The sequence below is a fragment of the Salvia miltiorrhiza genome, chromosome 6, assembly GCF_028751815.1.
Source record: "Salvia miltiorrhiza cultivar Shanhuang (shh) chromosome 6, IMPLAD_Smil_shh, whole genome shotgun sequence".
Classification (NCBI taxonomy): domain Eukaryota; kingdom Viridiplantae; phylum Streptophyta; class Magnoliopsida; order Lamiales; family Lamiaceae; genus Salvia; species Salvia miltiorrhiza.
In genome coordinates, this window is record NC_080392.1 from 1,817,115 (window position 1) to 1,844,530 (window position 27,416).

The window sequence follows — 27,416 nt, forward strand, 5'->3', positions numbered from 1 at the left end:
GTGAAAAATAAGTATACAACTTCATGAGTTCGAAATAAGCGGACTCAATTCATAATTTATTTTGCAATTATCCTTTCTAATTGTAACCATTGAATTTCTGTTGAATTATTGTTGGTTTTTAAATAAAATATTTTTACTTTTAATGCATGCTATATTAAAAAAATTATAACAATTATTTTGGCGAATATGTAAATAAATTTATATATCTTTTGATTATTAATATTTCAAAATTATCTAGGTTTATTTCATTAATTGTTTTGAATACACACACACACACACATATATATATATATATATATATATATATATATATATATATGGTTAACGTTCTTTAAATAATGAGTGTATCTATTTTTATTGAAGTCATTAATCATTTATATAAATTAAATAATATTAAAATAATTATAGATTAAAATCTAGCAACAAATAAATAACGTGGAGTAAACTAACCAAAACAGGAAATTAGTGATTACTTATTATGTAGTTAAGTTTTCTAAATATGTAGAAAGTTTTCCCTAAAAAAAAAAATATGTTGAAAGTTAATGAAATTAAAAGTTAAATAGAAAAAAATATGCATAAGTTACAACATAAAATTTTAAAAATTCAAATTAGAATTAATTGTTCATTTTTAAGAAGGGATTATATCATTTGTTCTAAAAAAATTACAAAATAAATCATGAATTTATATTCATTTTGTAATTTCGATCTCACTTTTAAACATTTTTAAATAAAAAATCAAATCTTTCTAAATTTTGCAGTTGAGGCTTCTCCAATTTCTTTATTTTTTTGTATCTATACAATTATCTTTGATAGGTATTAAATTAAGTTCAAATATCTTTATGTGTTTATTAATATCTCAAAAATATGTGTTGAGATATAGTCTGTCAAAGACCAATATGCTTAATAGCAACAAATTTCATCCCTTAAATTATACATGAAGTTTTTTAGTGAAATTATAGTTTTGCTTAATGAATTTTTGGTCTAGAGTTTGATTTTCATAGGTTGATTTTTTTTAATTAATCATTTTCACACCAAATCCATAATGTTACATAACAAATTCATATAAAACTTATTTTATACGATAAATCTGGTTTAATTTGTATAATTATAAAATCTCCCTATATAAGTGATACAATATCTATTATATAGACGCATGTTATATTTTTGTATAAATAACATTGATTATATTAAAATATTAGATCACTCTGCAGAAAATAATTTTGGTATCATTTTATTAGTTTATATTAATATCACAAAATATACTATAGGCACATTTTACGCGAGTGTAAATTCACATTCACCGCGCATAGCGCGGGAGGTACACTAGTCTATCTAATTAACAAATCTACCAAATTCATAGACATATTAATTAACAATCATTGCGTACCATGGGCCGTCAATAGACATTAATTAACAATCATTACCCACAAGTTTCTTGACAACAGTACCAAACAGGGCTAAAAGAATCTAATCGAACACCTAAAGCAGCATATCTTTCTCACTGGTTGCACTGTTAGAAGAGCAAACTTGAGTGCAATGGACCCAGTAGCGATCGATCTTGTGGATTTCTTGAATGCTTCACCAACAGCTTTCCATGCAGTAGGTAATAATTTCTTCAATCATTTTCTGGTAATTCATTTTTCTGTCTTCTAGTTTTGTGAATACTCTTTGATTTGCATTAGTTTTCCAACTATCGGGACTTTGTAAGTTTTCTAAATCTGATGAAATAAAACAATGTTTCTGCTCCCCTCAAGACTGTTGAAACGGAGAGGCTGGATTCTGTTAGTTGTGGGTTGATTTCGTTTCCTAATTATGTGATGTATCTGAGGATTTATGGGTTCAGCAGTAGGGTTTTTAACTATTAGAATAATTGAGATTAATTATTCTATCAGGTGTAAATCATTTTGTTCTGAATTTACTTTCTTCACGAGTTGGTGTTTTCTATTGATATTTCAGAAAAGGTAAAAACTTGCGGGCATCCGAATATACGGTGCATCCGCCTTGATTAAATACAAGCAGGTGTCATTAATCCCAATTAGTAAATAACAATCACAATTAGAACTTAATTATGGCGGATGCACCATGCATCTGTATGCACTGGAGTGTGCCTCTTCAGAAAATGTTATTAATGGGTATGGTTTCTTTGGTTAGACGAAGCGAAGAAGCGTCTGAGAAGTGCAGGATATGCCCAATTGTCGGAGAGGGATGACTGGAAACTAGAAGCTGGCAAGAAATATTACTTCACCAGGAACCACTCTACTATTGTTGCATTTGCTATTGGTAAAAAGTAGGTTATTTGTAGTTTAAAGCTTCTTCCTTTTTTCCCTGTACCATTTATCTCAGTGGACGCCTGCTTCTGACTACACGTTATGTAAATAAATAAATAACCAAAATAAAAGGAGCAGCAAGAGGAATAAAATTTGAAGGTGCTATTAGGTTTCTGATGCATTTATATGGACTTTTAGATATGAATCAAGTGCCTAATTGATTATTGTTTGTAGGTATGTAGCTGGGAATGGGATTTTCATAGTTGGTGCTCATACAGATAGTCCCTGTCTAAAACTTAAACCAGTTACTAAGGTAATTACCATAGTTTAGTGTTTGCATTTGATGCCTTGTGTAGTTGGGAATTATAGAGTTCAGCAGGAAAATCTAATTTGCATGCTTCAGGTTACAAAAGGTGGGTATCTGGAAGTTGGTGTGCAACCTTATGGAGGTGGACTGTGGCACACATGGTTCGACCGTGACTTGACTATTGCAGGGAGAGTAATACTTAGAAAGAAGAAAGATGGGTCTGAATCCTATTCCCACCAGCTGATCAGGATTGAGGAACCAATTATGCGTATTCCTACTCTGGCAATACACTTAGACAGGTGCTTCTGTTGGATATCTTGCATCACTTATTAGATCTCTATTACTGTTTCATTGAATGTTTATCTTCTGCTAATTTGTTATGCTGTTGCCTTTCCTATGATAGGGAAGTGAATGATGGGTTCAAGATTAACAAACAGACTCACCTTGCTCCTGTGTTGGCTACATTAGTTAAGGTAATTTATAAATTATTTACTATGTCTATAATGTAAACTGTGTTGTCTGTCTGTTGGCAATTATGATTCTATCAAGATTCAAGAGTACTCTTAACAGATAGGCTTTACTCATCCCTCTCGCCCTCGCATATTTTTCTTGGGATAGAGGAGCATGACCGTCATCTTTTGAATCGGTTCCTCTGAAAGCATACATCTTTTGGAATGTTTCAGTAGATGTAGAACTAGTATTCAGCTCTACACAAGATGTAATTGATAAAAGTTATCCTCAGGTAGGTAGAAAGTAAGTGAGTGATACAGTAGGCACATGTTCTTGTATTTTCCTTCAGAATTTATTTCGTAAGAGTAGATATCAGCTATAGTGTTTATCAAAGTTAGCTTTCTAGGAGCAATCTCTGAGACTTCTCAGTTAATATATCACTTGTATTAATGAAACCAGTTGATGTGGAGAACATTCCCCTTACACACTTGAGCTATAATGGGCACTTTTAACTTTATAACTTGTATGATAATATAAGATATTGAGAATGTGCGGGGTATCAGAAGGAACTAAATTGAACTAGATGAACATCGAGTTTCTTTTGATATTGAGAAATACAGTTTAAAAAGAACATAATAAGATGTTTTGACTGTTAAAATGAGCTGAATACAGAGCATTGAGGGATGAGCTGTCTCCTGCTCATGTTGGATAACTACCAATTGAGGTTATACGAGGGAGCATCCAGTATAGTCAAGTAGTTAAACATCTAAGAACAAAACTTGTCCTGTGTATGTATCTCTGCTCCTTTTGGTGCTTGGCCGAGGTGTCTTGGAGGATGCATCTAGGCATTCTGTATTTACATTAATTAAGTCTCCATTTTTGTCTCTATAGCTCTTCTTTATGCAATTTATTGTCCTGCAGGCTGAGCTAGATAAGCTGACGACCGAGAATGGTTCCACTGGAACTGGATCAGGTGATGGGAAGAAGATTGATGGAAAGACAAAGACAAACGAAAAGCACCATTCCCTTCTGTTGCAGGTAAGCAGCTGCTCTTTCTTTTTGGAGCTCCTCATCTATATAATTTTACTTTTGAGTTAGCATTTCCTCATTTAGATAATCTGAGAAATAATATCATGATTATGATTTTATTCTTCCCCTCTTATTACAGCTGATTTCTGCCCAGCTTGGATGTGAACCAGATGACATATGTGATTTTGAACTGCAAGCATGCGATACTCAAAAAAGTATTGTTGCTGGTGCATTGAAGGAATTTATTTTCTCCGGAAGACTGGATAACCTGTGCATGTCATTTTGCTCTTTAAAGGTTTGTGGCAATTACTATCACTCTACAAAAGCTTCAAAGTTTCATTTAAAGAAGCCAAAGCTCTTGAAGATTTTGTTATAGGCAATAAGATGAATAGTTAAATCAACATGAGCTTATGACAAATTATGTATCTTTAATTATGAGATACCCTGTCTCTCGTCTTAAATACAGTCTTTTGCAGAAGTTGAATTCCAGTCATTCTTCATTTGTATAGCCTCGTTAAAACACTTTCTTATACCTATCAGATGAGTCACAAATCCGTAATCCGTCTGCTTATGATTTATCTGAAGAATATGAAGATGTTAGTTTTTGTTTGCTAGGTATTGATCTGATCGTTCATGTCCCTGCACTATCCTGATCTCATATGTTGTGTCACTCTTTAGATAAAAGGGCCATGCCCCGCTCGTCTAACCTTCCTACTAAATCTGTATTCACTTTCTTTTCTTCTGTTCTTTCTTTCTTCCCTAGTTGTCCTTTTATATTTTTTTTCTCTTGCAGTGTCTCGAGACATGTGGCATATGACAGAAAATTTGCAATAGTGAATAGCAACTAGTCAAATATAAGAATGTCTACAGATTCTACAACTTTTTTCTTTCACGTCTTTTTCTCTAGTTCTTTCATTCGTATCTGGAACAGAATTTCAACAAGCAAAGAGCTGTTATTTATGTTTATCTGGTGGTAATCTTCAATTCAGGCTCTGATAGATTCGACTTCCTCAGAAAGCAATCTCCAGGAGGAGATTGGCATAAGAATGGTTGCCTTGTTTGATCACGAGGAGGTTGGGTCTGATTCTGCACAAGGAGCAGGATCCCCTGTGACGTTGGATGCTTTATCACGAATCACCAGTTCCTTCAGCTCAGATACAAAGGTAAAAAACATGTCCACAGTGCATCTTGTTCTTTTCTGAATTTAATGTATCTGCACTTTACCGGTTTTCCCTCTTGTTTGGATGTTCAATATTTTGAGATCTCACATCAATTAACTGTGCAAAGTGGATTCTGCATAATGACCTTGAAATGGATATGATGGGTTTTGAAGTATTTTAACAATAAGCATACATGATATGATATCCAAATTGAGTCTTCTTTCTGTATAGAGAGAAAAACCTAGATGATAAAACAATGAAAAGTTATCTTCCAATTTTTTGAATATAATGCAGCGATCGAAAATAGTTACAAATGATGTTGGGTTATGATCAGCTGATGATTTATTATCTTCTCTATTTCTAGAAAGTTGATCTTTTGATTTTTTGCCTATAATGGTTCCTATTTTCTTATTGCTACTCAACACATGTTTGTCACACAGTTGCTACCGAAAGCAATTCAAAACAGCTATCTCGTATCAGCTGATATGGCTCACGCCTTGCATCCAAATTATATGGTACATCCTTCCTCTTTGCTCTGTACATCGAAGATGTAAATTATTGTCATCAATTATTATATAGATATATATTTCCTTTATCAGGATAGACATGAAGAAAACCATCAGCCAAAGCTGCACGGTGGACTCGTCATTAAACACAACGCAAACCAAAGATATGCAACAAATGCTGTAACGGCCTTCTTGTTCAGGGAGATAGCAACCAAGCACAACCTTCCCGTGCAGGTTCGAGACTTCAACATCTAATGATTTTTCTACACCCTTACATGAGTTTCCCTCTCGATCCATTTAATAACTCGTTATGCCAAACATTTCTTTCCAGGATTTTGTGATCCGTAGTGACATGATGTGTGGCTCAACAATCGGTCCCATTTTGGCAAGCGGAGTAGGCATTCGTACAGTTGATGTCGGAGCCCCACAACTCTCGATGCATAGCATCAGAGAAATGTGTGCAGTGGACGACGTCAAGCACTCTTACGAGCACTTCAAGGCCTTCTTTCAGGAGTTCTCACATCTTGACGCGAAACTGGTCGTCGACGTCTAGATTTGCTGCTAGTTGGTTTCCCAAACGTTTGACATGTTTGAGTTTTTAGTATTTAATAGACAGTAGGTGTTTCACTCTATGGAAATCAGAATTACTACTATTTTTTTCTGGACTTATTTCTCATACGTTATAAAGTATTGAATGTTTCATATCCTTTGTGTCTCTCATGCATGGTTTTGAATGAAATCAACATGACTATATTTGGAAGTTGAATAAGAATTATTTCCATGAAGCAAAAATCACACGAGCAAATCTCTAAAAACTGTAACTTTCAATATGTTGTAATTGTTGTTAAGTGTGTGCGATAATAGGATTAGTATTACTTTCTAATTGAGAAAGTGCTTTAATTATATTGATGACATAATTGAGAGATATTGAAAAATTTTAGTGTTAGGATGAAATTGTAAAAGGCATCAAAATAATAATAAAAAATGATATTAATCTTTTTTAGTATTTGTATTTTCTCAAAAAAAAAAAAAAAGGTGCATTTTATAGCGTGTAGAAAGGGAAAATGTTCACCTAAGAAGAAACGCGAGTAAGAAAATTATTTTCTAAATATTTGCTTGTTTTTGAAATTGTTACCAAAACCTCATTTTACTAAGAAAATCATAGATGTAGATTTGCCAAAAGATTTAATAAGCAAAAGAAAAAGAGACATTTAGCGGAGGAGAGAAGTTGAAAGAATAAAGAGGACTGATTCCCACATCGGAGAAATTAGGCTGGTGCAGCTTGCGATGCACTATAAAATGAGAGGTGGAAAGAAGGGAAAACTCACGCAGCCGCGCGTTGAGCACATAGCGAACTATTCTTTCGCCTTTTACTAAAGAATACCGTGTGCTCGTCGCAATTCAAGCGGCATACGCCTTTTTTTGGAGGGTTGTCTATACGACACCCCAACCAATTCCAGTTCAATTTTTATCTATCTTTTGTTGTGTTTTTTTATTAAAAAATATTTTTTATTTTTACAAAATGCGAAGTTTTCCATCTTCTGTCGTTTTTAGTTTAATTTTATCTTTATTGTAGGTTTTTCTATTAAATGTAGAAAAAATCAATTCTCCTCCCTATTTGTGAAAAATTGAATTGTCGTCGCGAGCCATAGGGCAAAGGGTTTAGATGTTTAGGATGATCTAGCATTTTTTTGATAGTCTTTTATTTTGATGTCTTCATACTATTTTGATTTCGAAGCTTTAAAAAATGTGTATATAAGTATATAATATTACAGCAACAAAAAAATGAGTAGCGACAAGATGGAAACTATTATAAACCTTTTTTGTAGGGGTAAGATATCAAATAATTCTCTTCATGAATGGGAGAACTACGAATCATTTGGCCTACTTTCATGATTGTCACAATCAGTTCCACATAAGAAAATAGAACAAGACCTTGAGTTTTTTTTTTTTTTTTGGTAAATTAACAAAATATCAAAATAAAAAAAATTTAAAAATTGCGTTACAGAAGACTCTAACCGAAGACCCTGAGTTTTCCCATATCAGAGGACATAATACATGCAGGACATTTACATTTATCAAAGACCATATTATTTCAGTTTTTTATTTCCCTTTTTCCTATGCAGAAACCAAATCGGTTGTTGATGTGGAGTGTACAAAACATAATATAGTTCAGATATTTACGCAAAGATATAACTTCGAAGTTCCACCCCTCACAATAGTCGCAGGGTATCGAGGTTTCATGATTAATTTTTGTAATTCTAAATACAGCAGAAGTCAATTGCATTCGAGTTACAAAGAAATATTCTAGCTTTCAAAACACCTCACATTGTTATTGCAAAACATTTAAGACATAATTGAATTGTGTGTCCACTCAGCAAAAGAAAATAGTCCTAGAGCTTCTCAATAGACTGTCAAAAAATGTATCAAAATACAGTGTGTTTATTAATTAGTGGACCAAAAAAAAAATCCCTAGCTCTTGATCAGGAGAGTGCCTTCTTGACCTCTGCCGTGACCTCTTGAGGCGATTTTTCCGCAGGGAGGTTTGCAACCATGCCCTTTTTGCTATAGTAATCAATAACCTGAAAATGCATGTAGCAAAAGCATGGGATGCTCAGTTAACAGTGTAAAATAGAACAGGTTGAAAGAAAAATGCATCATAGGAATTAGTCCAACAAAGATCGAAGTATATTCCTTGGGATGAAATAGTGTAGCTTCAGTTTTGTGCAAGCGAAGGCATCAACAATCAAGATATTTCTTATGGTAATTAATCATGTAATCTTCATATTTACCAGAATTTCTAAGGCAGGAACTATATACCTTTATAGAAAAAATAAAAAAGGAAGCGTGCAACTTTATTTCTTCATGGATCACTTGATAGGCACACCAGAGAGTTTATACATGACCAAGTAAATCAGGGTTATAGTGAAATCGCATAACTCAGGCCCAATTAGAGACTTCAGAGAAATATTAAGTGTGGAGAAAGGCTGTTTACCCGTGCCTTTTGAAGCTTTTCCAGCCACTATTGAATTACATTTCAGCTTGATGAACTTAGCAAACCCAAGCAGGGCATCTCCAAAGGGTTTTGAAGATACTAGAAAAATGGACACATTCCTCATGTTCCACTAAAAATCATCATTCTTTATTTCTGGTTGCCAAATCTAAGGGTAATGTTTGGTCCATTTCCAACTATCGCAAGGGTTGTCTTCGGATTATGGAGAATATATGTGGGCTAGGTGGATTTGGATAATGTGTAAAATGACATTCTATTTGAGTGTTTGTTGGAGAAAATTAAAAGCAATGTCTCATGTGACATGTCCCTGAAGATATCTTTGTCGATGTTTGAAGTAAAACACTTTCAACTATGCGTGTTGCAATTAAATCACGAAAGCTTTTATAAATGTGTTCCAAATAACATTAATGCCCCTAGATCTCAACAAAACGGTATCCTTTTCCTAAAAGAAGTTTGCTCAAATTTTAAATCAACATAAAATCCACACATTCTTTGCAAGTTACAAGTGAGATGCTTCTGATATAACTGGGATTACTATAAACAGGCTGTATTGTAGGCTGGTAAAGAAAGTTAATAGGCATCTTAGATGGATTATAAGACCAATTAAAAGAAGTTCATATACACGTCTTTTCCATTTAGATATGTCTAAGTGGCGTCTTTCAGAAGCAACAAGAATAACTCAAGGATATCAAATTGAACCAACATGACTACTGACTAGAGTATCAGAACAAAAAGAAGTTGGAGAGGACATAGAATTATGGAAGAACACCAAAATCTGCTGGTACTGGAGTCCTGATACAATGCCTCTCTATTCAAAACTACAATGCTTCATGCATATGATGAAACCAGATACAATTGGGCATAAATGCAAAGTAGAGAACCAGAGCAAAAGAACTTGAGAAAGTTCAAGCCTAACCAGTTAACCCAGAAAAAGATTTTCATCTTCTTAAAAGACCATTTCCAACAGTCTGCTCTAATTATTTAATCTTAATAATATATAAAACTTATTTGAATTAGTGAAGAATAAAAACTAATTCATAAATTAATACAAAACACAAGAGTTACAGAATAATAGTGTTCTTATCTAAGTTAGAATAACACTTCTTATTTGTAATCTTTACAATTTTGTGTAGTGTAGTATTTTAAATTTCATAGCACTTTTTATTTATTAGTATTAAACTAGACATCATACTAAATTTATTATTGGGCATAATTATATTAACTTCAACAATAGCTTAAAAATTAGTTCAAACATCTAAATATAACGAAAAGAAAATGAATAAAAAAGGAAAAGCATTTGGTGTAATGAATAGTGCTGTGCTAGAAATGACGCAGCACTGTTCATCACACCAAAATAGCGCAGGTTTTTGGCGCACCGTTGGAGAAGACAAACAGGCTGGATTAGCGCTGGCCACTTTAAGAGAGCTTCTATTGGCAAAGACCTTAAAATTTGAATTTATATAGGGATTACTACAAGTTTCCAGAAGCATATGGCATTCCGAAGTCTTTATCTATTGTCTTATTTTGAGTACAGAATAATCAATGATTCTGCATGTGACATTCGATTATGTGGTGCTTTTCCAATTCCTAATATCACTCATTGAGGAAATTAATCAGGTCACCCACGCCCTAAGGAAAACAACCCCAAATGTTAATTAAATAACCTACAGTATCTGTAAGAAAGATATTCGAGGCAAAAACACCAAAATGTGATGCAAGTAGCAACAGAAAGTTTAGCATACAAGAGAAGAAAATAACAGCTAATAGCTGCTTTCCAGAAATATAAAACACAGAAGACCTAGAAATAGCAGTCTAAAGAAGTCTTAGTGGGGTGGGGGTGGAGGTGGGGGTGGGGGTGGGAGAAGATAAGCGGAAGAGCAAAATATAAAAAGCCATACTGGTTCAGTTTGCTTGTGGAAAGCTTCAAGCCTTGATTTTAGAACAGCTGCAGTATCATCCTTACGTTGAATCAAAGACTCTCCAGTTACCTTCACAATAATTACACTAAATCAGCCTCTAAGCCTCAAAGAAGATTTTAATGCATGAAGCATTTATCCCAAAGAAAACATGAAGTCATTAGCACTAGAAATAAATGACTACTCAAATAGCAATCCAAACTCAAAGATCAAACCTGAGAACATGAAATCAGCAAAAAGAAAATAGAAGGTTAAAAAAGACAATCTCATTTGCAATAATAGCCAAGGAAAACATTATATTACGTCATCAACCCCGGGAACTTTCGGAGGTGCAAATTTTGTGTGGTAGGTACGACCACTAGAAGGGTGGATCCAGCGACCAGTAATTCTCTCCTCCAAGATAGCATCATCGATTGCAAAGTTCAAAACCTTGTCAACCTTAACTCCACGTTTGGCTAGCATCTCATCAAGCTGAATATAAGAAAGACCCAGTTCAGATCATAAATGTTATAACTTACGCAAATCTTTAAAAGTTTAAATAGACAGTGTCAACCTTTTCTGCTTGGACAACTGTCCTTGGGAATCCATCAAGAATAAAACCTTTGTGACAGGAAGGCTTCTTTAGTGCATCATCTATTATCCCAATAACCAAATCATCAGAAACAAGTTCTCCCTGAGAAATCACAAGTCAATAAAATCATGGTGAGTTTTTCTGTCATCTGAAGTTAAAGCAGACAGAGTGTCGCATGTACCTTTTCCATGGCCTCCTTCGCCTTGATTCCAAGGGGAGTCTTCGCAGCGACAGCAGCTCTCAACATATCCCCAGTAGCCAAATGGCATAAACAATACTCATCCTTCACTATTGGTGATTGGGTACCTTTTCCAGACCCTGGTGGACCTGCAGTATGAAATTACCCAAGAATTAGAATACTGCGTAAAGTATCTTTGGAGCACCACCATGTTTCAGAAAAACAGTTCCCCAGGAGACTGTTTCCTGAAGATGATGTACCAGAGACAACAGGACTAATTTAATTTAAGAAAAAAGTTAAGCTTTTACTATATGTCATCTCAAGTGCTGAGGAATTCTACTGCAGATACACTAGTATATCAAAATGGTCTTGCTAGTACTGGTTATGAAACTGTGATTGAAGAATATGATATTCCTGTTTGTAAAAATATAACATATCTCATCCCAAAGCTTGAATATTACAAACATCAGGATCCCTATACGTTGAGACAATTTTACACTGATTTTGTCAATTGTCCTTTCTGCTTTCATTCGTTTAGTGCCACCAGCTAACTCTTGCAAGGCCATCTCAGCTAGCTATCCCATAAGTCCAGATATTTTTTCCCAACTATTTCAGGACTATGCATTTCATATAAATTTCCAACCATTTCGGGTAATATGCATATCAGTTGTTTATTACACGCTTTAAGCTGAAAAAGTAAAGCTTAACTTTTGGGAAATTGCACCAAGCCTAAAATATAATTCACATAAAACCAAACAACTCCCAAACTAGTTAGGAAACAGCTCGAAGCTGCATTTCCGTTGTTCATGAAATGAGGCAATGCCAACGTTTTACTTGAAACAAATAGAGTTCGATTTTGGAAAGTTTGCACCAAGCCTCAAACATATTGCCAATTGAAACTTGACACATAAAGACGTTACAAATAAACAGGATCGGCAAGATAAACACTCTATGCTGTAAACATGCAGTTTAAAGAAACAAATCTTAAGGAATTGAGCCTCAGTTTGTCAACAGAGAACAAAATAAAAGCATCGCCATTCATCACGTCAGTCAACGTCCAATTCACAAGTTCCTTCCAATCCCGAAATCCATTTTCCCTTTCCGAAATTGGCAAACTTTTGTCAGCCCAGACGTTCATCTATATCAAATCTAAGCCATATAAACTCTTGCCAGCATTTCAGAAACAAAAATTCAATTACAAGGGAAAAAAAAGAAGAAAATCGAAATCATAAAAAGATATGGCAATAAAAAGCATGTATATTCGGAGAGAGAATAGTTGTTGCGAGAGAGAGAGAGAATTACCAACTAGAATGAGACGTTTGTCGGGCTTGGTTTGGCACTTGAGACGGCGAAGGAGCTCCGTCATGAGATCCACCGACGGCAAATCCTCGAGATTCGCCGAAGCAGACATTGTTGCTTACTTTCTCTCTCTTGTGTAGGAAGGAGGAGGAGGAGTGAGTCGCCTTCTTCACAAATCACAATTCACAAATTCTGTGTTTGTGTTTTTGGGAGTTGGGGCTTTTCAAGTTTTTGAAGCAGGCGCATGCTGAGGTTTTATCCATAAATGACACTTTTACCCCTCCATTTGCATATAATGCAATCTCTCTGTCCAAAATCATAATTAGGGGTAAATTACACTTTTATCCCTCTATTTGCACGTGCGTGTGTTGATCAAGCATCAAGGGGTTAATGTTTAAGGTCAAAGGTTCGAGTCTCATATGACGCGACCTTTAAATTTCTTTATGTAATTCTGTTAACTTGTGTGCGTATGTTGAGCCTAGCGGTAGGGGGTTAATGCTCAAGACCTAAGGTCCTGAGTTTGAGTCCTCGGTCGTGCGTGTTTTAAATTTCTTTATTGGCTTATATAATTTATAAAAAAAAGAAATTAGAATTAACAATTTACACTGTTTAGGCGATTTTTAAAATATAATTATATTATGAATATTCAAATAAAATCTCATAACCACTTAATTTAAATATTAACATTATATATATATATATATATATTCTAATACCTCTTTTATCAATTATTCGAAGTTACAAAGAAAATAATAAATTGAACTTCGATTTTTATGCAATTTATAAAATTATTAATTTTAATAATAGTAATTCATAAGATATTAAAATTAAAATAAATATATAAAACGATTCAAGATAGTTGGGATGGAGGAATTATTGAAGATAATCTAAAAAAATTTATGAAGAATATAAAATAGGATTCCACACTCTCAAAAAGAGAGAGATATCAAATTTAGTACTCCATAGCAAAGCAGCTAAATCCCGCCCCGACCCCATTTCCCTCGTGCGAGAAATTTATTTATTGACCCCCCAGAAACATATTTATTATCAATTCAACCCCTCAACTATTTCTCTCTCTCCCTTTCCCCCGTCTACTTTTCCTTTAAATTACACAGAGAGTCTGATATCTATATAAATAAATATTCTCTCTCTCTCTAAAAAGATAAACGCATTCCAGAAAGAGAAGAGGAAGCTGAAATGGTGTCGACGAGGCGAAGTGGATCTCTGCCGTCGAATAATAGTAAGAGATCATCTTCGCCGTCCGATGATAATCACAATAAACCTTCTTCTCCCAAGCGTCAAAAGGCACTCTCACTCTTTCTCTCTCTCTACAAACGCACAGAGATGCAGCGCTCTTGCTTTATTCTTTTTTCTGGATTACTCCAATCTATGCCGCGGATTCTGAGTGGTTTCGTTTGTTTGTTTTATCTCCTTTTGGGTGTAGGGCGAGAGTCACACCAATAATCCCAAGGCCTCCGAGTCCTCACCGGCGGAGAACCCAAAGGAAATAAGCTCGGCTGATCCGCCGGAGCTCCCCTCTACCACCGCCGCCGCCGCCGGGGACACAGCTCCTGATGCTGCCGCCTCAGTTTCTGTTGCTACACCTGTGGTTGTTCCCGAAGGTTGCTTATTCGTTATTTGTGTTTCGAATTTGTCGAAATGTTGTCAAAATTAGTTGCTATTCTCGAATGTGCATGCCTGAAAATGGTTGGAATTGGGTGAAATTTTTTAAATTTAGGTGCTGCAGCTGCTGTATTGGAGAAGCCGAGGAGCTCGTTCACTTCGTGGAAGCAGCATCAAGGTTATGAAACGACCTCACCTTGGTGTAAGCTTCTTACGGAATCTCCACAGGTGATCTAGTCTATTTTCTTTGTTCTAGTTTATTGTTTGTGGTGCAAAGTTGTGTTCTTGTCGTGTATTTATTGGATTTCTTATGTTATTTATATTTTAGTTGATTTGACCTCTCAACTTCTTCGAGTTTCGAATTTAGTGCTGTGCTAATTGAATGCTAATGTTATCTATATATTTGCAGAACCCTACTGTTTCTGTGTATACAACCAATTTTTTGGTAGGCTCAAGCAAACAAGCTAATCTTTTGATTCGGGAATCGGATCAGACTATCAGTGCGTTTTTGTGCTCCATACGACTCGACCAGGTGTTTTATATTTGAGCTTACATTCATTTTATATTACTATTTCAATTTGTATACAGTAGGAGTTGGGACAGACAAGTTATGCATCCTCGGTTGTAGATTTCAGTTTCTTATCATGCTTTTCAGTTATGAATGGTGCATAATAGGAGTTGGGATAAGTTTTGATGACTTGCTCATAGAATAGGAGAGTAGATAATATGCTAGTTAATTCAAGTGCATGCAGCCACTCTTATCGTTATGCTAAGTCTGCAACCTTTCATCAATAGATGATGAATGAGTTGTAGACACCTGTCATTTAATGTTTTGCTTGACATGCTCTACATCTTGTAAGTTCTTGCGACGTGAAATGCTAATTTTGTGTTACTCGGCATTTTTCCCTTATTGGGAATGAGCAGCGTGATGATAAACCTGTTGCGGTGCTTGAAAGCCGTGGAAGCAAAGGATGTGTGCTAGTGAATGGAAAAACAATTAAGAAAAACACAACTTGTGATCTCAATTCAGGGGATGAAGTGGTTTTTGGCTTTCTAGGAAATCATGCTTATGTATCCTTTTATTTAATGACCGTTGCTATGATCCTTGTTTCATATGTCCAGTGTTCCTTGTGGGATATCCTTAATCTATCCATCCATATAGATTTTCCAACAGCTACCTTATGATAGTGTAATCAAGACCCCTCCTCCAGATGTCCAGACTAATATAGGGAAGTTCATTCCTGTTGAAAGACGAGGAGATGCATCAGCTGTAGCAGGTGCTTCAATTTTGGCGTCACTATCTATGCGCCCTGATATATCACGTTTAAAGACTCCTTCGCAGGCCAGGGGTAAAAATTTCCGAGGGAGTGATCTACCTTCCTCGCCCCTTCTTAATGAGGATGATCTTGATGGCCAAGAAGTTAATTCAGCTACCAATTTAGGAAGTGAGGCAGCTGGTGATGTTGGGGCTACAAGCAAGAATCTCCCTCTTGATGGCAATATAGAAGAGGCAAGTAACATAGTGTTGGTGGAATAACAGAGCTTAAATTTGATCTTATGGTATTTATTTTCAAATAACTCAGGAGTGAACATTATGTAAACAGGAAGATAGAGACTGGGTTAGGGATCCGGCACCAGCATCTCAATCAGTAATGTGTTCACGGAGTTCGGCATTTAGAGAAGACTTAATTGCTGCAATTTTAGATGGGCGAGACCTAGAAGTTTCATTTGATAATTTTCCGTACTATTTGAGGTAGATCTCTCCATTGCATAGACTACAAATACCAGCAGAGGATTTAAAAAAAAAATTTTTTTAAAGAAAAACAGAATCAAATTAAGCATGCAGTCTTCCTTTACATGTTTTTTGCAGTTGATGTGGCAAACTGGTTATCATCATATATGAAGCGCACACCTTTGTCAAGGATTCTTAATACTTGTGTTTTCATGTAACTTGCAGCGAGAGCACAAAAAGTGTGCTTATTGCAGCTTCTTATATACAACTAAAGCACAAGGATCAAGTTAAATTTACATCTGAGCTTCCTACTCTGAATCCAAGAATCTTGCTTTCTGGTCCAGCAGGTCTCTGGTTTGGCCATATCTATCCAAATTCATGTTATCAAACTTGGCTCTGGTCTTTGTAGCATCTGAACTCTTACAGTGTGGTTACATTTATTTTCCAGGGTCTGATATTTATCAGGAGATGTTGGCAAAGGCACTGGCTCATTACTTTGGGGCTAAATTGCTCATATTTGACAGCCATTCATTCTTGGGAGTAAGATTAGAGACATTATTGCATCCGTGCTTGTTTGTGCATTTGACTGATGTCTTTGTATAGTTATATTTGACTGTTAGGTTTACTTGCTCAAGTACTGATGAACCTCTTTTGTACATCTAATTTTTGTGCTTTTATTGCAATTTTAAAGAAAAAATGAAGCAACATGAATGTCATACAGGACTGCCTCTTTGAAAGTCTGAAACTTCCACCATTCGTCGTTATTGTATCATAAATCAACATCGACTGTTTCATTGCAAATTATTGGTTATCCTCGTGCCTTAGGGTTCTTCAAAGGATGTTGAGCTTCCCAAAGATGGAAATAATGCAGAGAAAGTGAGTAATACCAGCAAACAAGTTCCTCCATCCTCAGAGCTTGTTAAGGACATTGGACTTTCACCTGTTGAAGCGGATACCACAAATTTGCTGAGCACTCCTCCGCTTGGCGTGGAATCGCAGACAAAAATGGAAACTGATAATGGCCCATCTTCAGCAAACACGACGAAGAATGTTTCAATCAAATTCGGTGAGTATGACTTTTTGGCGAATGTTTAGTCTGCTTAGCCAGATCGTGTGTTAACAGTCACACACAGGGCCACATTTATAACATAATGCATGTAAATTTGAAGTTCTAACCTATACCTGATTATTGAAAATCTTAGGTGATCGAGTTAAGTTTGTTGGCCCAGCTTCTGGTGCTTTGTATTCTAGTTCTGCCAGGTATTTTTTGTCATTCATTACAATTTCATTCTTGCGGAATATAGTTAGATTAAAAGAAAACTCTTTTATACAGGATAATCATTGTTGATGTTTTCAAGTGCATTTATAGCACATTGGCTTGGACCTTGTTGCGATTTTACATTAATATAAAATATAAAGTCCTAGAGAAGTGAGATCTCAACATTGTTTGGAAATTTATAGCTCAAGACTTTCAATTTGGCATAAACGGATAAACCTTATCAATAAAGATTGCTCTTCTTAAGACTTTTTTGTGTGCTTGCTTTTCTTGTGCTTAATGCTTGACTAAATAAATGTCTAGGCATCACTTACTTACTATCTTATGGTCTTTCTTTATTTTTTACAAAAGTTACCAATTTTGCTACTTATGGCGCTTCACGAATCACGGTTTTTTGATCTATGAGCACTACCTCCAGTTTATGTTATTCAATTTACTTCGGAAATGTTAGCCTTTGATTTTTCACCTCACCACTTGGAATTGATAGTATTCCATTTTTCACAGAGTGTAGTTATATTTTAGTTCTGATTCTTTGTATCTAGTAATAATTAATAATACTGATTCAAGTGGGCGTGAAGCCTTCAAAGCCAAAATGTCATTTTTGGAGGCCATTGGTCTAGGGTGTCAGATATGAACTGTTTGATTACGGAGTTCCAATGCTATTAACTTACAAAATGCTGGCTTCTGCTTAGGTATTTAAATTTTTTGTTGGGATCGTGGACCCTGTTTAAGAGTCTAAGACCTTTTAAGTGATGGTATAATTTTTAGCAAGGCAAAAGGTTCCTTGTTTCCAGGCTTCTCTATGTTTTGGACAAATATGTATTTTGCAATCATATACTGTTTCCCTGTCTCTAAACTCTAAAGATGACTGGATCTATTATTTTATGACTTTAGATGTATGTAAGTAAGAGAGACATCTTATTTGGTCTCCTTTGTATTTTTGGATTTGACCCATATTTCATATATGCATACAAATATATAAAAATACATAGGCACATATATGTACATACATTGGTGGCTTTTGTTTTGCTACAAGACATTACAACTTAACATTCTTTTAGCTGGATCTTTAGGGGTCCTACTCCTGGAATGCGAGGCAAGGTTCTCTTGCCATTTGAAGATAATCCCCTGTCGAAAATTGGTGTGAGATTCGACAAGCTTATGCAAGATGGAGTTGATTTTGGAGGTCTCTGTGACAAGGGTCAGGGATTCTTCTGCAATGGTGATGCTCACCTTCACTGCTCTCCTCTTATTTGTGTTGTGAGTTGATTGATCTCGTATCTCATACATTTCGTTTCTTTTATTACAGCCAATGAGCTTCGGTTGGATACCTCTGGTGTGGAGGATTTGGACAAATTACTCATAGATGCTATGTTTGAGGTGGGTTGCATGGTTTCAAAATAATTGAGTTAAGAATGATGATTTTGTATGCCTCATGTTTTCTAATACTAATTCTTGTATTTGCTCTTTGTTTGTAGACGGTGTTTGAAGTAAGCCGGGATTCCCCCTTTATTTTATTTATGAAAGACGCTGAAAAGTCAATGGCAGGAAATTCAGAATCATATAGTACGTATAAGAATAAGCTGGAGAAGCTTCCTAATAACATCGTAATTATTGGCTCACAGACCCTGACAGATAATCGTAAAGAAAAGGTACAAAATATCGATAATATCCAGTATACTATCAAATCATATCTGAAGTCATTCACACCTTTGGTAGTTTCTTGTGGTCTATCTGAATTATTTCAGTAATTGGTTGTTTCCTTGTGCAGTCTCATCCTGGTGGTTTGCTTTTCACAAAATTTGGTAGCAACCAGACTGCTTTGCTTGACTTGGCTTTTCCTGTAAGAATCTGTTGATACAGTTCCGCTAGTTATATTTTGTTGTTTGGTCGTGTGTTGAAGAATTTAATGATTTGTAGTGAACATTCTTGAACATGTATTGTCTGAAAAATGTGCTAGGCCCTACTATTTGACGTTTTTAGGAATGTTACCAAGTTGTAATTCTTCTATTATAGCATATGGAATGTCCATTTTCATATTGATGTATGGAAGATACGACATTAAATGATTAGCACGAAGAACCCAAACGTAGCTATTCGATCACTTTCCTAGAGAAAGATATATATTTTGTACTCCCTCCATCCCACCAAAACTATGGCATTTTTGCCATTTTTAGCATCCACAAAAAGTATGACACTTTCCTTTTTAGGACATGACCCCACATTTTATCCTTACAAATACCCCTAATTTACAAAAAAAATCACCCCTGGCCCACACTTGATTTAACCTCAACCACTCATTTCATACAATGGTGGAACCCTTCTCCACTATATAGAATTCACCAAATATTGCATTAAAACTATTGCCGAACTAAATTGCCATAGTTTTCATGGACGAAGGGAGTAGTTTTTAACTATCCCGTTACTTCAATGCAGCTTAAATGTAAGGTGACGTTTTAAGCTATTGCACATGGATCTTTTTTGTTTATTTTTGTGCTTTTCAATAAGTGGTTGGATGATGTCAATGCTCAAACCCAAATCCTTTTATTTGGCCTCATTATGGAGTTACACCAAAATTTCTGTAAGTGTTATGGTCAGCGACTAATTACTTCTATTATATAACTTTATAATTTTATTATATGGCGCCGCACAAATTAGTTAAAATTAATAAATTTGAAATAATATGTTTTACCAAAGTCATTACAAGATATATGATCCCATTATCCCATATATGTCATTAATTAATTTGCTACGATATTTAGAAAGAGTGAATTGCAGCTTCAGCTTATCGTTACATCTGGGATTGCGTAATAATAATAATCCTATTAGTTTTTTATAAAGTAAAGTCAGTATCCAATGAAACTTTCCCTCTATACCTATTATTTGATATGTCTTTTTCAAATTGACCTATACATTTTCTTGAGATTTTTTGTGATCTGTTCTTTAGCTAATCTATGAGTATCTTTAGCTAGGTTATTTCAATAACAACGAGCCAATGCATGCAACTCGTAATCAATTTAATGTATGTTTAATGGATTAAGTCAATGACTTTGATTATAAATACAACTAAATTGGAGTTGATTAGAAATGTATTTGCTAAAATATAATTATTTTTGGATCTATTTATACCTAATTGTTTTAGACGATAACATACAACTAACTTTTAATTGATCAAAAATGTGTTTGCAGTATTCTACACACTATAAATCAGTAAATTATTAAATTTATTAATTGATTAGTTACCTCTTTTAGTATATGGATTTATAAGGTCTAAGGATATCAATTGTTAAGAGGATTATGTTGAATTTGAGGGGGGATACTCTAGCATTGAAATATATCTCTTAGCATTTGAACTTAATTATTGGTTTCTCCATCCAGAATTGTTAAAGTAACTTTTAACTTTTTCTGTTCAAATGTTCACTTTTGGGCAAGGCCTACCAAGAGTCGAGCAGTCTGTTTTCATACTTCTCCTTCTCTTTTTGAGGTATCTTCTGGAGTAGTCGATATGTTCACTTCTGTCGTATTTCTGACGGACTATTTTATTTGGAAGGGCGATGTTCTTCTGGATGATTATTTTGTCTCGCTTTCGGAATTTGTTTTTCGTAGTGCACTCAGCTTATAACGCTGCTGCTGAAGTGTTTTATTGGCTAATATGATGGTATATGGCAACCTCAGGATAGTTTTGGGAGGTTGCATGATAGAACAAAGGATGTTACGAAGGCCACTAAGCTTCTGTCGAAACTTTTCCCTAATAAAGTGACAATTCACATGCCCCAGGTCTGTTCTTGATTTCCGTAACAGCCAGAGACTTGTTCTGTGCCATTCATAAATCATACTGTGTGATGATGCTTATGAATACTACAGGATGAAGCACTCCTGGTTAGCTGGAAGCAGCAATTGGAACGGGATGCTGAAACCCTAAAGCTGATAGCAAATCTGAATAACTTACGAACTGTGAGGAATTCTTTTAATTACAGTAGAACTATGTTCTTGTTTTCTTTCTTACCCTTACATGCTTATTTTGCCTAATACAGCATCACCCGATATGCTAATTCTATAATGAAATGGATCTTCAAGTATGGACAAATATGTGTCAATTATTGATATTAATGGTGGATGTTCAGATGTAATGCTATAAAATCAGCTTTCTAGTAAACCAATTGATCTAATCTCGGAAACTTGCCTCATTGAACTCAGTGGCTAACCTGAGTATACAATGACAGACCAACGTCAGTAGTTTTCGAGCTAAAAATGATGATATCTTTTTTCTAAACCTGTAATGAATCTATTAATAAGATGTGTCACCTAATGACTGTCACCAAATTATCAAAAAATGAAAAATCTCAACAAAAGACAGACAGTTTGTTTTACATCTAAGGGTTCCCTTTATTTAAAAGTAGAATAGCATGGAGAGAAAGATATTTATTATGTGAAGAAAATGAGCAGCAAAATGAGACAGAAATGTGCCAGTTATCATAATTGAGAAAATCCATTATTGGGCAGTAAAGAACACAAATGAAAGGATGAAATGGTCGATTGACAAAAAGAAAACAATTTACTAGATATGGTTTTTCACAAATAAAGTATCCCTTAGTAATAGAAAAACAAGAATTTTTGTCTTTTTGCCTCATACTGAGAAAACACTTTACTTTTTAGCCAGTACCTTTCCTCAAAATCAAAATACTTTAAATGGTACCCATTTTATTTTTATTTTTATTTTTAGTATCTCATAAAATGGGAAATTACAGTAAAAGAAAGAAAATAAAAAACTGACTGGAATATTCTATGAGATCCAGCTGCTAGTGCTTTATTAAAAATATGGCCTAATGTTCTTACATGCAGGTTCTCAATCGTAATAGCCTGGAGTGTGATGGGCTTGAGACTTTGAACATTAAAGACCAAACACTGACAAATGAGAGTGAGATTATCTTTACTTCCCTTTCACAACACACTGTATTTTTAATAGTCTTTTCCATCAATACACTATGATTCTGTAATCTGTATCAAACGAACAAAAACTTGTTGACAATAGTTGAAGAGTTTCTGAAATATTTTGAAGGTGCCGAAAAGGTGGTTGGTTGGGCTTTAAGCCACCATCTGATGACAAATCCTGGAGCTGAAGCAGAATCCACAGATTCCAAGGTTGTTTTGTCTATAGAGAGGTAATAATAAGTTGTCACTTAAAGTGTGATGGACGTCTTAATATGTGTAAACATGGAACTAAACTGTTAATGAAACCTTTGTATCAGCATCCAGTACGGAATTGGAATTCTACATGCAATCCAGAACGATTCCAAGAGTTCGAAGAAATCCCTGAAGGTCCTACTAAGCTGCTGGATATTAGATGATAGATTCAGTAAAGCTATCTTTTTTGGTTTGGTTTCTCTGAATGCTCTATTACATCTTTGTTGATTACAATGTCATATTTTTTTTGGATTGCCAGGATGTTGTGACCGAGAATGAGTTTGAGAAGAGACTTCTAGCTGATGTAATCCCTCCCAGTGATATTGGTGTGACGTTTGATGATATTGGAGCACTGGAAAATGTCAAAGATACGTTGAAAGAGTTGGTGATGCTTCCTTTACAGCGGCCAGAACTTTTTTGCAAGGGCCAACTGACCAAGGTAACATCTCTATTGATTTTGGGTTGCAAAAATTAGTTATCAGTTTCTAGTTTGATTTTGATAGCTTTGACTATAATTTCATGTCACCATTTTTTTCCTCACAACCTTTTTGTTATTGCACTGGATTTTACTTCCACTTGTAGATTCATTGTGTTATTTATACTGATTTTCTCATCTGCCTTGTCATTGCTTCTTCCCCCCAACTAATGCTCTTCTTTGTTGAATCATGAGGCCATACTTGCCAATCGTTACCCTAGTTTTTATGTTTCTGAACTATCTGTGAATGACAATATGAATATGATCTATTTCTACTGTATTCTGTATGTAACAATAGACTTACATAAAAGACAGTGAACATTTGCTCATTAACTTATGTTTGTTACAAGCATGTAATTTGCATTCTGTTTTAAATTCTCTCCATGTTTTAAACTACTGATCTTTGATCTTCTCAAATATAGTCCATGTCCCCTGTCGGACTACTTTTTGGATTACTAATAGATACATTACCATGCTTTTATTTGCATAATTATTTGATATCCTAACTTCTAAAATTTTTGCTCTGGCAGCCGTGCAAGGGTATACTTCTATTCGGGCCCCCTGGAACAGGAAAGACAATGCTTGCAAAGGCTGTTGCAACTGAAGCTGGTGCAAACTTCATTAACATATCAATGTCCAGCATAACCTCGAAGGTGTTTAGAATGACTACATTTTTATAACTGTTATAGGATTTTACTGGAGACACACACACACACACACATATATATATAGTGTTCATATAGTTTGTTTAACGTCTGCTGCTCTTTTTGTGCTCTTACAGTGGTTCGGTGAGGGTGAGAAGTATGTCAAGGCTGTCTTTTCACTGGCTAGTAAAATTGCTCCTAGTGTTATATTTGTTGATGAAGTATGGCACATCACTTTATGTTTGATCTTTCTCGTCATATTCAATGCCAGTTTTCTAATTCAGTTTTCTTGTGGCCTTTCTATCCCCCTTTTCCTTGCCAAGGTTGATAGCATGCTGGGAAGAAGAGAAAACCCCGGAGAACACGAGGCCATGCGCAAAATGAAAAATGAATTTATGGTGAACTGGGATGGGCTCCGAACAAAAGATACAGAACGTGTTTTGGTACTTGCTGCCACAAACAGGCCCTTTGACCTTGATGAGGCTGTGATTAGGCGGCTGCCACGCAGGTAAAGCACGTCCAGCTATCTTCTGAACATCTAGTATTGGACATAAATATACTAATCCTATTGTTGATGTTTTGATCTCTTACCACTTCTCTGTAGATTGATGGTGAACTTGCCAGATGCTGCTAACAGAGCAAAGATACTTAGAGTGATACTAGCAAAAGAGGACTTGTCTCCGGATGTGGATCTCGATTCAGTTGCAAGTATGACTGACGGTTATTCAGGAAGTGATCTTAAGGTTAGATTCCTCGGGTCTTTTGGGATGAATTATTTGTAGGACTGGGCTGCCTATCCATAATGTTTCTGTTTTTCCTTTCAGAATTTGTGTGTGACAGCTGCGCATCGCCCAATTAGAGAGATTTTGGAAAAGGAGAAAAAGGTACGTTTTTGTATTTGATGTTGAACAATTATGATAGATTAATCCTGAGGGATTCTGCAATATTATTGGCATATAATGTTTTAGGATAGCCAAGGGTTTACCTTCTCGATACCATGAGTTATTTGTGGGATTAAGTAAGGGAGATTTATCCGATATTGGATACGTTCTGTTTCCAAATGCAGATTTGCCCATGCTAGCCATATCTAATCTTGGTGTAACTTGACATGACAAAAATGATTGAAAATTGATATGTTGGATATTTAACCATATTCCCATTTCTGAAAATTCTACTGTCGACTTATAACGGGCGTCAATAACAGGATCGAGAAGCTGCTCTTGCTGAAGGTAAACCTCCACCAGCATTGAGTGGGAGCACCGATATACGCTCACTAAATACAGAAGACTTCAAATTTGCTCATGAGCGGGTGAGTAGAAAATATTCGAAGCCATTCTCTACTCAGTTTACATACTCGTGGTGGCTCTGGGAACTAAACTTTTAACCTTTAATCATTGTGGCAAAAATAGGTTTGTGCAAGTGTGTCATCAGAGTCGATAAACATGACGGAGCTCCTTCAGTGGAACGAGCTTTATGGTGAAGGGGGTTCCAGAAGGAAGAAATCCCTCAGCTACTTCATGTGATGGCAGACATTTGTAGAAACGACGCTTCTCTCCTCTTCGACTGTACGTTCTCTCTCAACCGAGCTCTTTTTATGTTGGATGCGGCGTGGAAGCCGCGTCGATTGTATAATGGAGTATAGATTTTGAAGTTATACCTCTGTATCTCAATAGTTTTTCTTGAGATGGTGAAAGGTTAGAATAGCGCCTTTGTTTTGTTTCCCACCATCTCTGTCGACAGCCTCATTAGTTTACAGGGTCTGAGAAGAATTAGTTGATCCTACGCATATAGTTGTTTCAATTCTTGTTGCTAACTAACAATAAGAAATTCTAATTTGCTTTTCTTTTCCTTCTTAATATTACCAACTATTCAATTCATAATCTTTCTCAAAATGGAGTCAGAATTATTCTTGTTGGATTGTGACACAAGTGCTTTGATTCCACATGATGTGGTCATCTTTGAATTGCATTTCATCTCAATTTGAGCATTCTTGATTGCACCAAAATTTAATTATGACTATCTTGTGAAAAGTAGAAAAGGATGTGCCTACCTAAATTTGAGCCCTAGCATTATAATGGGGTTCCATTTTGTGTCAAAGGGGATCAGAAGAATTGTTGATTCTGGTGTTGAAAAATAGCTTCAATAATAGATTTGAAAAGAAATGGAAAGCATCAAGGGCAAATTTTTTGATTAATTCATAAAATATAATCACATATATATGCATTTCAAACCTAAAAGTTAAATAAAAAATAAATTGTTCCCTCCGTTCACCAATTCGTGTTCTAGGGGAAGGGTTATTTATCACTTTCCCTAGGACACTTTCACTCTAATTTTCACAATTTTTAAAATTTGGATAAAAATACATAAGTTTTTGAATGGTTTTGATTTTTGCCATGGTGAACCCCTCTGACAAATTAAAACTAATGTGGCTTACTAATGATGATTGGAATACCACTGTCGCTTATGACTAGAATTACAACCCAGTCGTTTGATAATAAACGACATCGTTTTATTCATATTTTTAATAATGATCTAATTTTATTGAATATACGGGTTTTTCACAACGATAAACATAAACTTACGCTTTGGATTTTTCTCGGTGTGTGAAGTCCGAATGAGATCAGGAATGCCATGGCCACAGAGTTGCTGCATTTTAGGAGAGGGACGGGAGCTCGATGTTGAGCGTGAGGAGTTAGCCTTGACATATCGAGAATCGCAAGAAGAACCCTAGCAATCTCAGCGCTGAAGATTTTACGAACTCTGCCAATGACCAACCTTACTCTAATGAATGAAGAACCCCAATTTTTGAGCTGCAATCAATTTCTACCATAATTAGCGAAGTCCAATACTCCCTCCATCCGCTAAGAGTGTCACTTTCATATACAAATACACTATGCCACCAAATGACATTGTCTTTATATGCTCGAAACGACATTGTTGGCCTCCCCGGACGACGTTGCCATGTTTGCAATTTTAAGTGCCACCTATACTTTAAATTGAGCGAAATTGACATTCGCAAAAAAAAATAATCAAAATTAATCAAAAAGTTATATATTTTTATCTTAAGTTTTAAAAATCACGGTAAAAGTCAAAATCTTGTAAAATTCATGAATTTCGACGCTATTTGTAAAAAAAAATGATAAATAAGGCAAAATGGCATGTCACACCCTCCAAGGCTACAAGGGCTTCTATTTTACTAGGACTGTTAAGTAGCAGAAGGCTACAAACGCAAAAATATCTATCAAAATTATATTGTAATTAATTTCGAGGGCTATGAAGAAATAAAATAATTGAGCCAAATTTATTGATACCCAAAAATTTCAGAATAGCCTTACACATGCAATTGTTGAGATAATATCCAGAAATGATAATAAACATACAAATTATGCTGACTTGACTCGGAGTTGGTCGGGCCGAATTGGGCTGGGTTTCCTAAATATCCGCTTGCCCAGCCCATTACAATATGCCGGTCCAATATCAGCCCATCAGATTCAGACTAAACCGAAATCAACAGCTTATTCTAATTGAGAGGTCTGAAAATAAAAAATTAACCATTATCCATCTCTACCAATTAATTATTATTATTTTTTTCTTTCAAAAAGTCTCAAATCAAACCAAAAATTCATAAGTCATCCCAAATTCCTCGAGAAGAAAAGGGAAAAAGGTAAAACCCTTTTTTTCGCCTTTTGCCTTTTTTTTTTCTCTCATAAATAAACCAGTTTAAAAAGTGGAAACTTAACTGGCTGGCACGTGCTGACAAGATTTTGTGGGCAGACAATCTTGAAT

At 35.3% G+C, this 27,416-nt stretch overlaps 4 protein-coding genes and 1 non-coding gene across 5 annotated transcripts in view; 3 read left to right on the forward strand and 2 right to left on the reverse strand.

Annotated features, from left to right (window-relative positions):
• Nucleotides 1-27,416, reverse strand: part of LOC130987821 (uncharacterized) — a 551,243-nt gene that overhangs the window by 318,109 nt on the left and 205,718 nt on the right. The window lies entirely within an intron of this gene.
• Nucleotides 1,367-6,423, forward strand: LOC130987801 (probable aspartyl aminopeptidase). The gene is made up of 11 exons (XM_057911484.1): nt 1,367-1,603; nt 2,152-2,287; nt 2,502-2,580; nt 2,671-2,873; nt 2,978-3,047; nt 3,946-4,062; nt 4,193-4,348; nt 5,043-5,216; nt 5,654-5,728; nt 5,813-5,953; nt 6,051-6,423. Exons 1-11 carry the CDS (start codon nt 1,537-1,539, stop codon nt 6,270-6,272), a joined length of 1,440 nt encoding a protein of 479 aa, XP_057767467.1. The 5' UTR covers nt 1,367-1,536; the 3' UTR covers nt 6,273-6,423.
• LOC130991087 (U5 spliceosomal RNA) lies at nt 7,050-7,164 on the forward strand. Its single transcript, XR_009091050.1, has one exon. It is a non-coding gene; the product is annotated as a U5 spliceosomal RNA (small nuclear RNA).
• On the reverse strand, nt 8,009-12,971 carry LOC130987811 (adenylate kinase 4). The gene is made up of 6 exons (XM_057911494.1): nt 12,700-12,971; nt 11,401-11,546; nt 11,202-11,321; nt 10,952-11,119; nt 10,631-10,720; nt 8,009-8,301 (listed from the first exon to the last, which is right to left on the reverse strand). The coding sequence occupies exons 1-6, from the start codon at nt 12,806-12,808 to the stop codon at nt 8,203-8,205; spliced, it is 732 nt and encodes a 243-aa protein (XP_057767477.1). The 5' UTR covers nt 12,809-12,971; the 3' UTR covers nt 8,009-8,202.
• On the forward strand, nt 13,822-25,522 carry LOC130987772 (uncharacterized). Its single transcript, XM_057911437.1, has 28 exons — nt 13,822-14,001; nt 14,141-14,318; nt 14,435-14,547; nt 14,729-14,851; nt 15,244-15,390; nt 15,482-15,833; nt 15,928-16,072; nt 16,277-16,398; nt 16,500-16,591; nt 16,877-17,117; nt 17,254-17,311; nt 18,389-18,549; nt 18,637-18,707; nt 18,806-18,979; nt 19,099-19,170; nt 21,003-21,104; nt 21,192-21,281; nt 22,170-22,245; nt 22,387-22,489; nt 22,577-22,646; nt 22,771-22,950; nt 23,517-23,639; nt 23,768-23,851; nt 23,954-24,138; nt 24,235-24,373; nt 24,455-24,514; nt 24,835-24,939; nt 25,040-25,522. The coding sequence occupies exons 1-28, from the start codon at nt 13,894-13,896 to the stop codon at nt 25,151-25,153; spliced, it is 3,588 nt and encodes a 1,195-aa protein (XP_057767420.1). The 5' UTR covers nt 13,822-13,893; the 3' UTR covers nt 25,154-25,522.

Excerpts from the sequence above, each read along its gene's own strand:
- LOC130987772 (XM_057911437.1), top strand. The coding sequence starts at position 13,894 with ATGGTGTCGACGAGGCGAAGTGGATCTCTGCCGTCGAATAATAGTAAG. Across the intron at positions 22,246-22,386 it reads CCAAACACTGACAAATGAGA|GTGCCGAAAAGGTGGTTGGT; the intron begins GTGAGATTATCT and ends AATATTTTGAAG. Across the intron at positions 24,940-25,039 it reads TCAAATTTGCTCATGAGCGG|GTTTGTGCAAGTGTGTCATC; the intron begins GTGAGTAGAAAA and ends TGGCAAAAATAG.
- LOC130987801 (XM_057911484.1), top strand. The coding sequence starts at position 1,537 with ATGGACCCAGTAGCGATCGATCTTGTGGATTTCTTGAATGCTTCACCA. Across the intron at positions 4,063-4,192 it reads ACCATTCCCTTCTGTTGCAG|CTGATTTCTGCCCAGCTTGG; the intron begins GTAAGCAGCTGC and ends CTCTTATTACAG. Across the intron at positions 5,217-5,653 it reads CCTTCAGCTCAGATACAAAG|TTGCTACCGAAAGCAATTCA; the intron begins GTAAAAAACATG and ends TTTGTCACACAG.
- LOC130987811 (XM_057911494.1), bottom strand. The coding sequence starts at position 12,808 with ATGTCTGCTTCGGCGAATCTCGAGGATTTGCCGTCGGTGGATCTCATG. Across the intron at positions 11,547-12,699 it reads CAAACGTCTCATTCTAGTTG|GTCCACCAGGGTCTGGAAAA; the intron begins GTAATTCTCTCT and ends TTCATACTGCAG. Across the intron at positions 11,322-11,400 it reads CGAAGGAGGCCATGGAAAAG|GGAGAACTTGTTTCTGATGA; the intron begins GTACATGCGACA and ends GTGATTTCTCAG.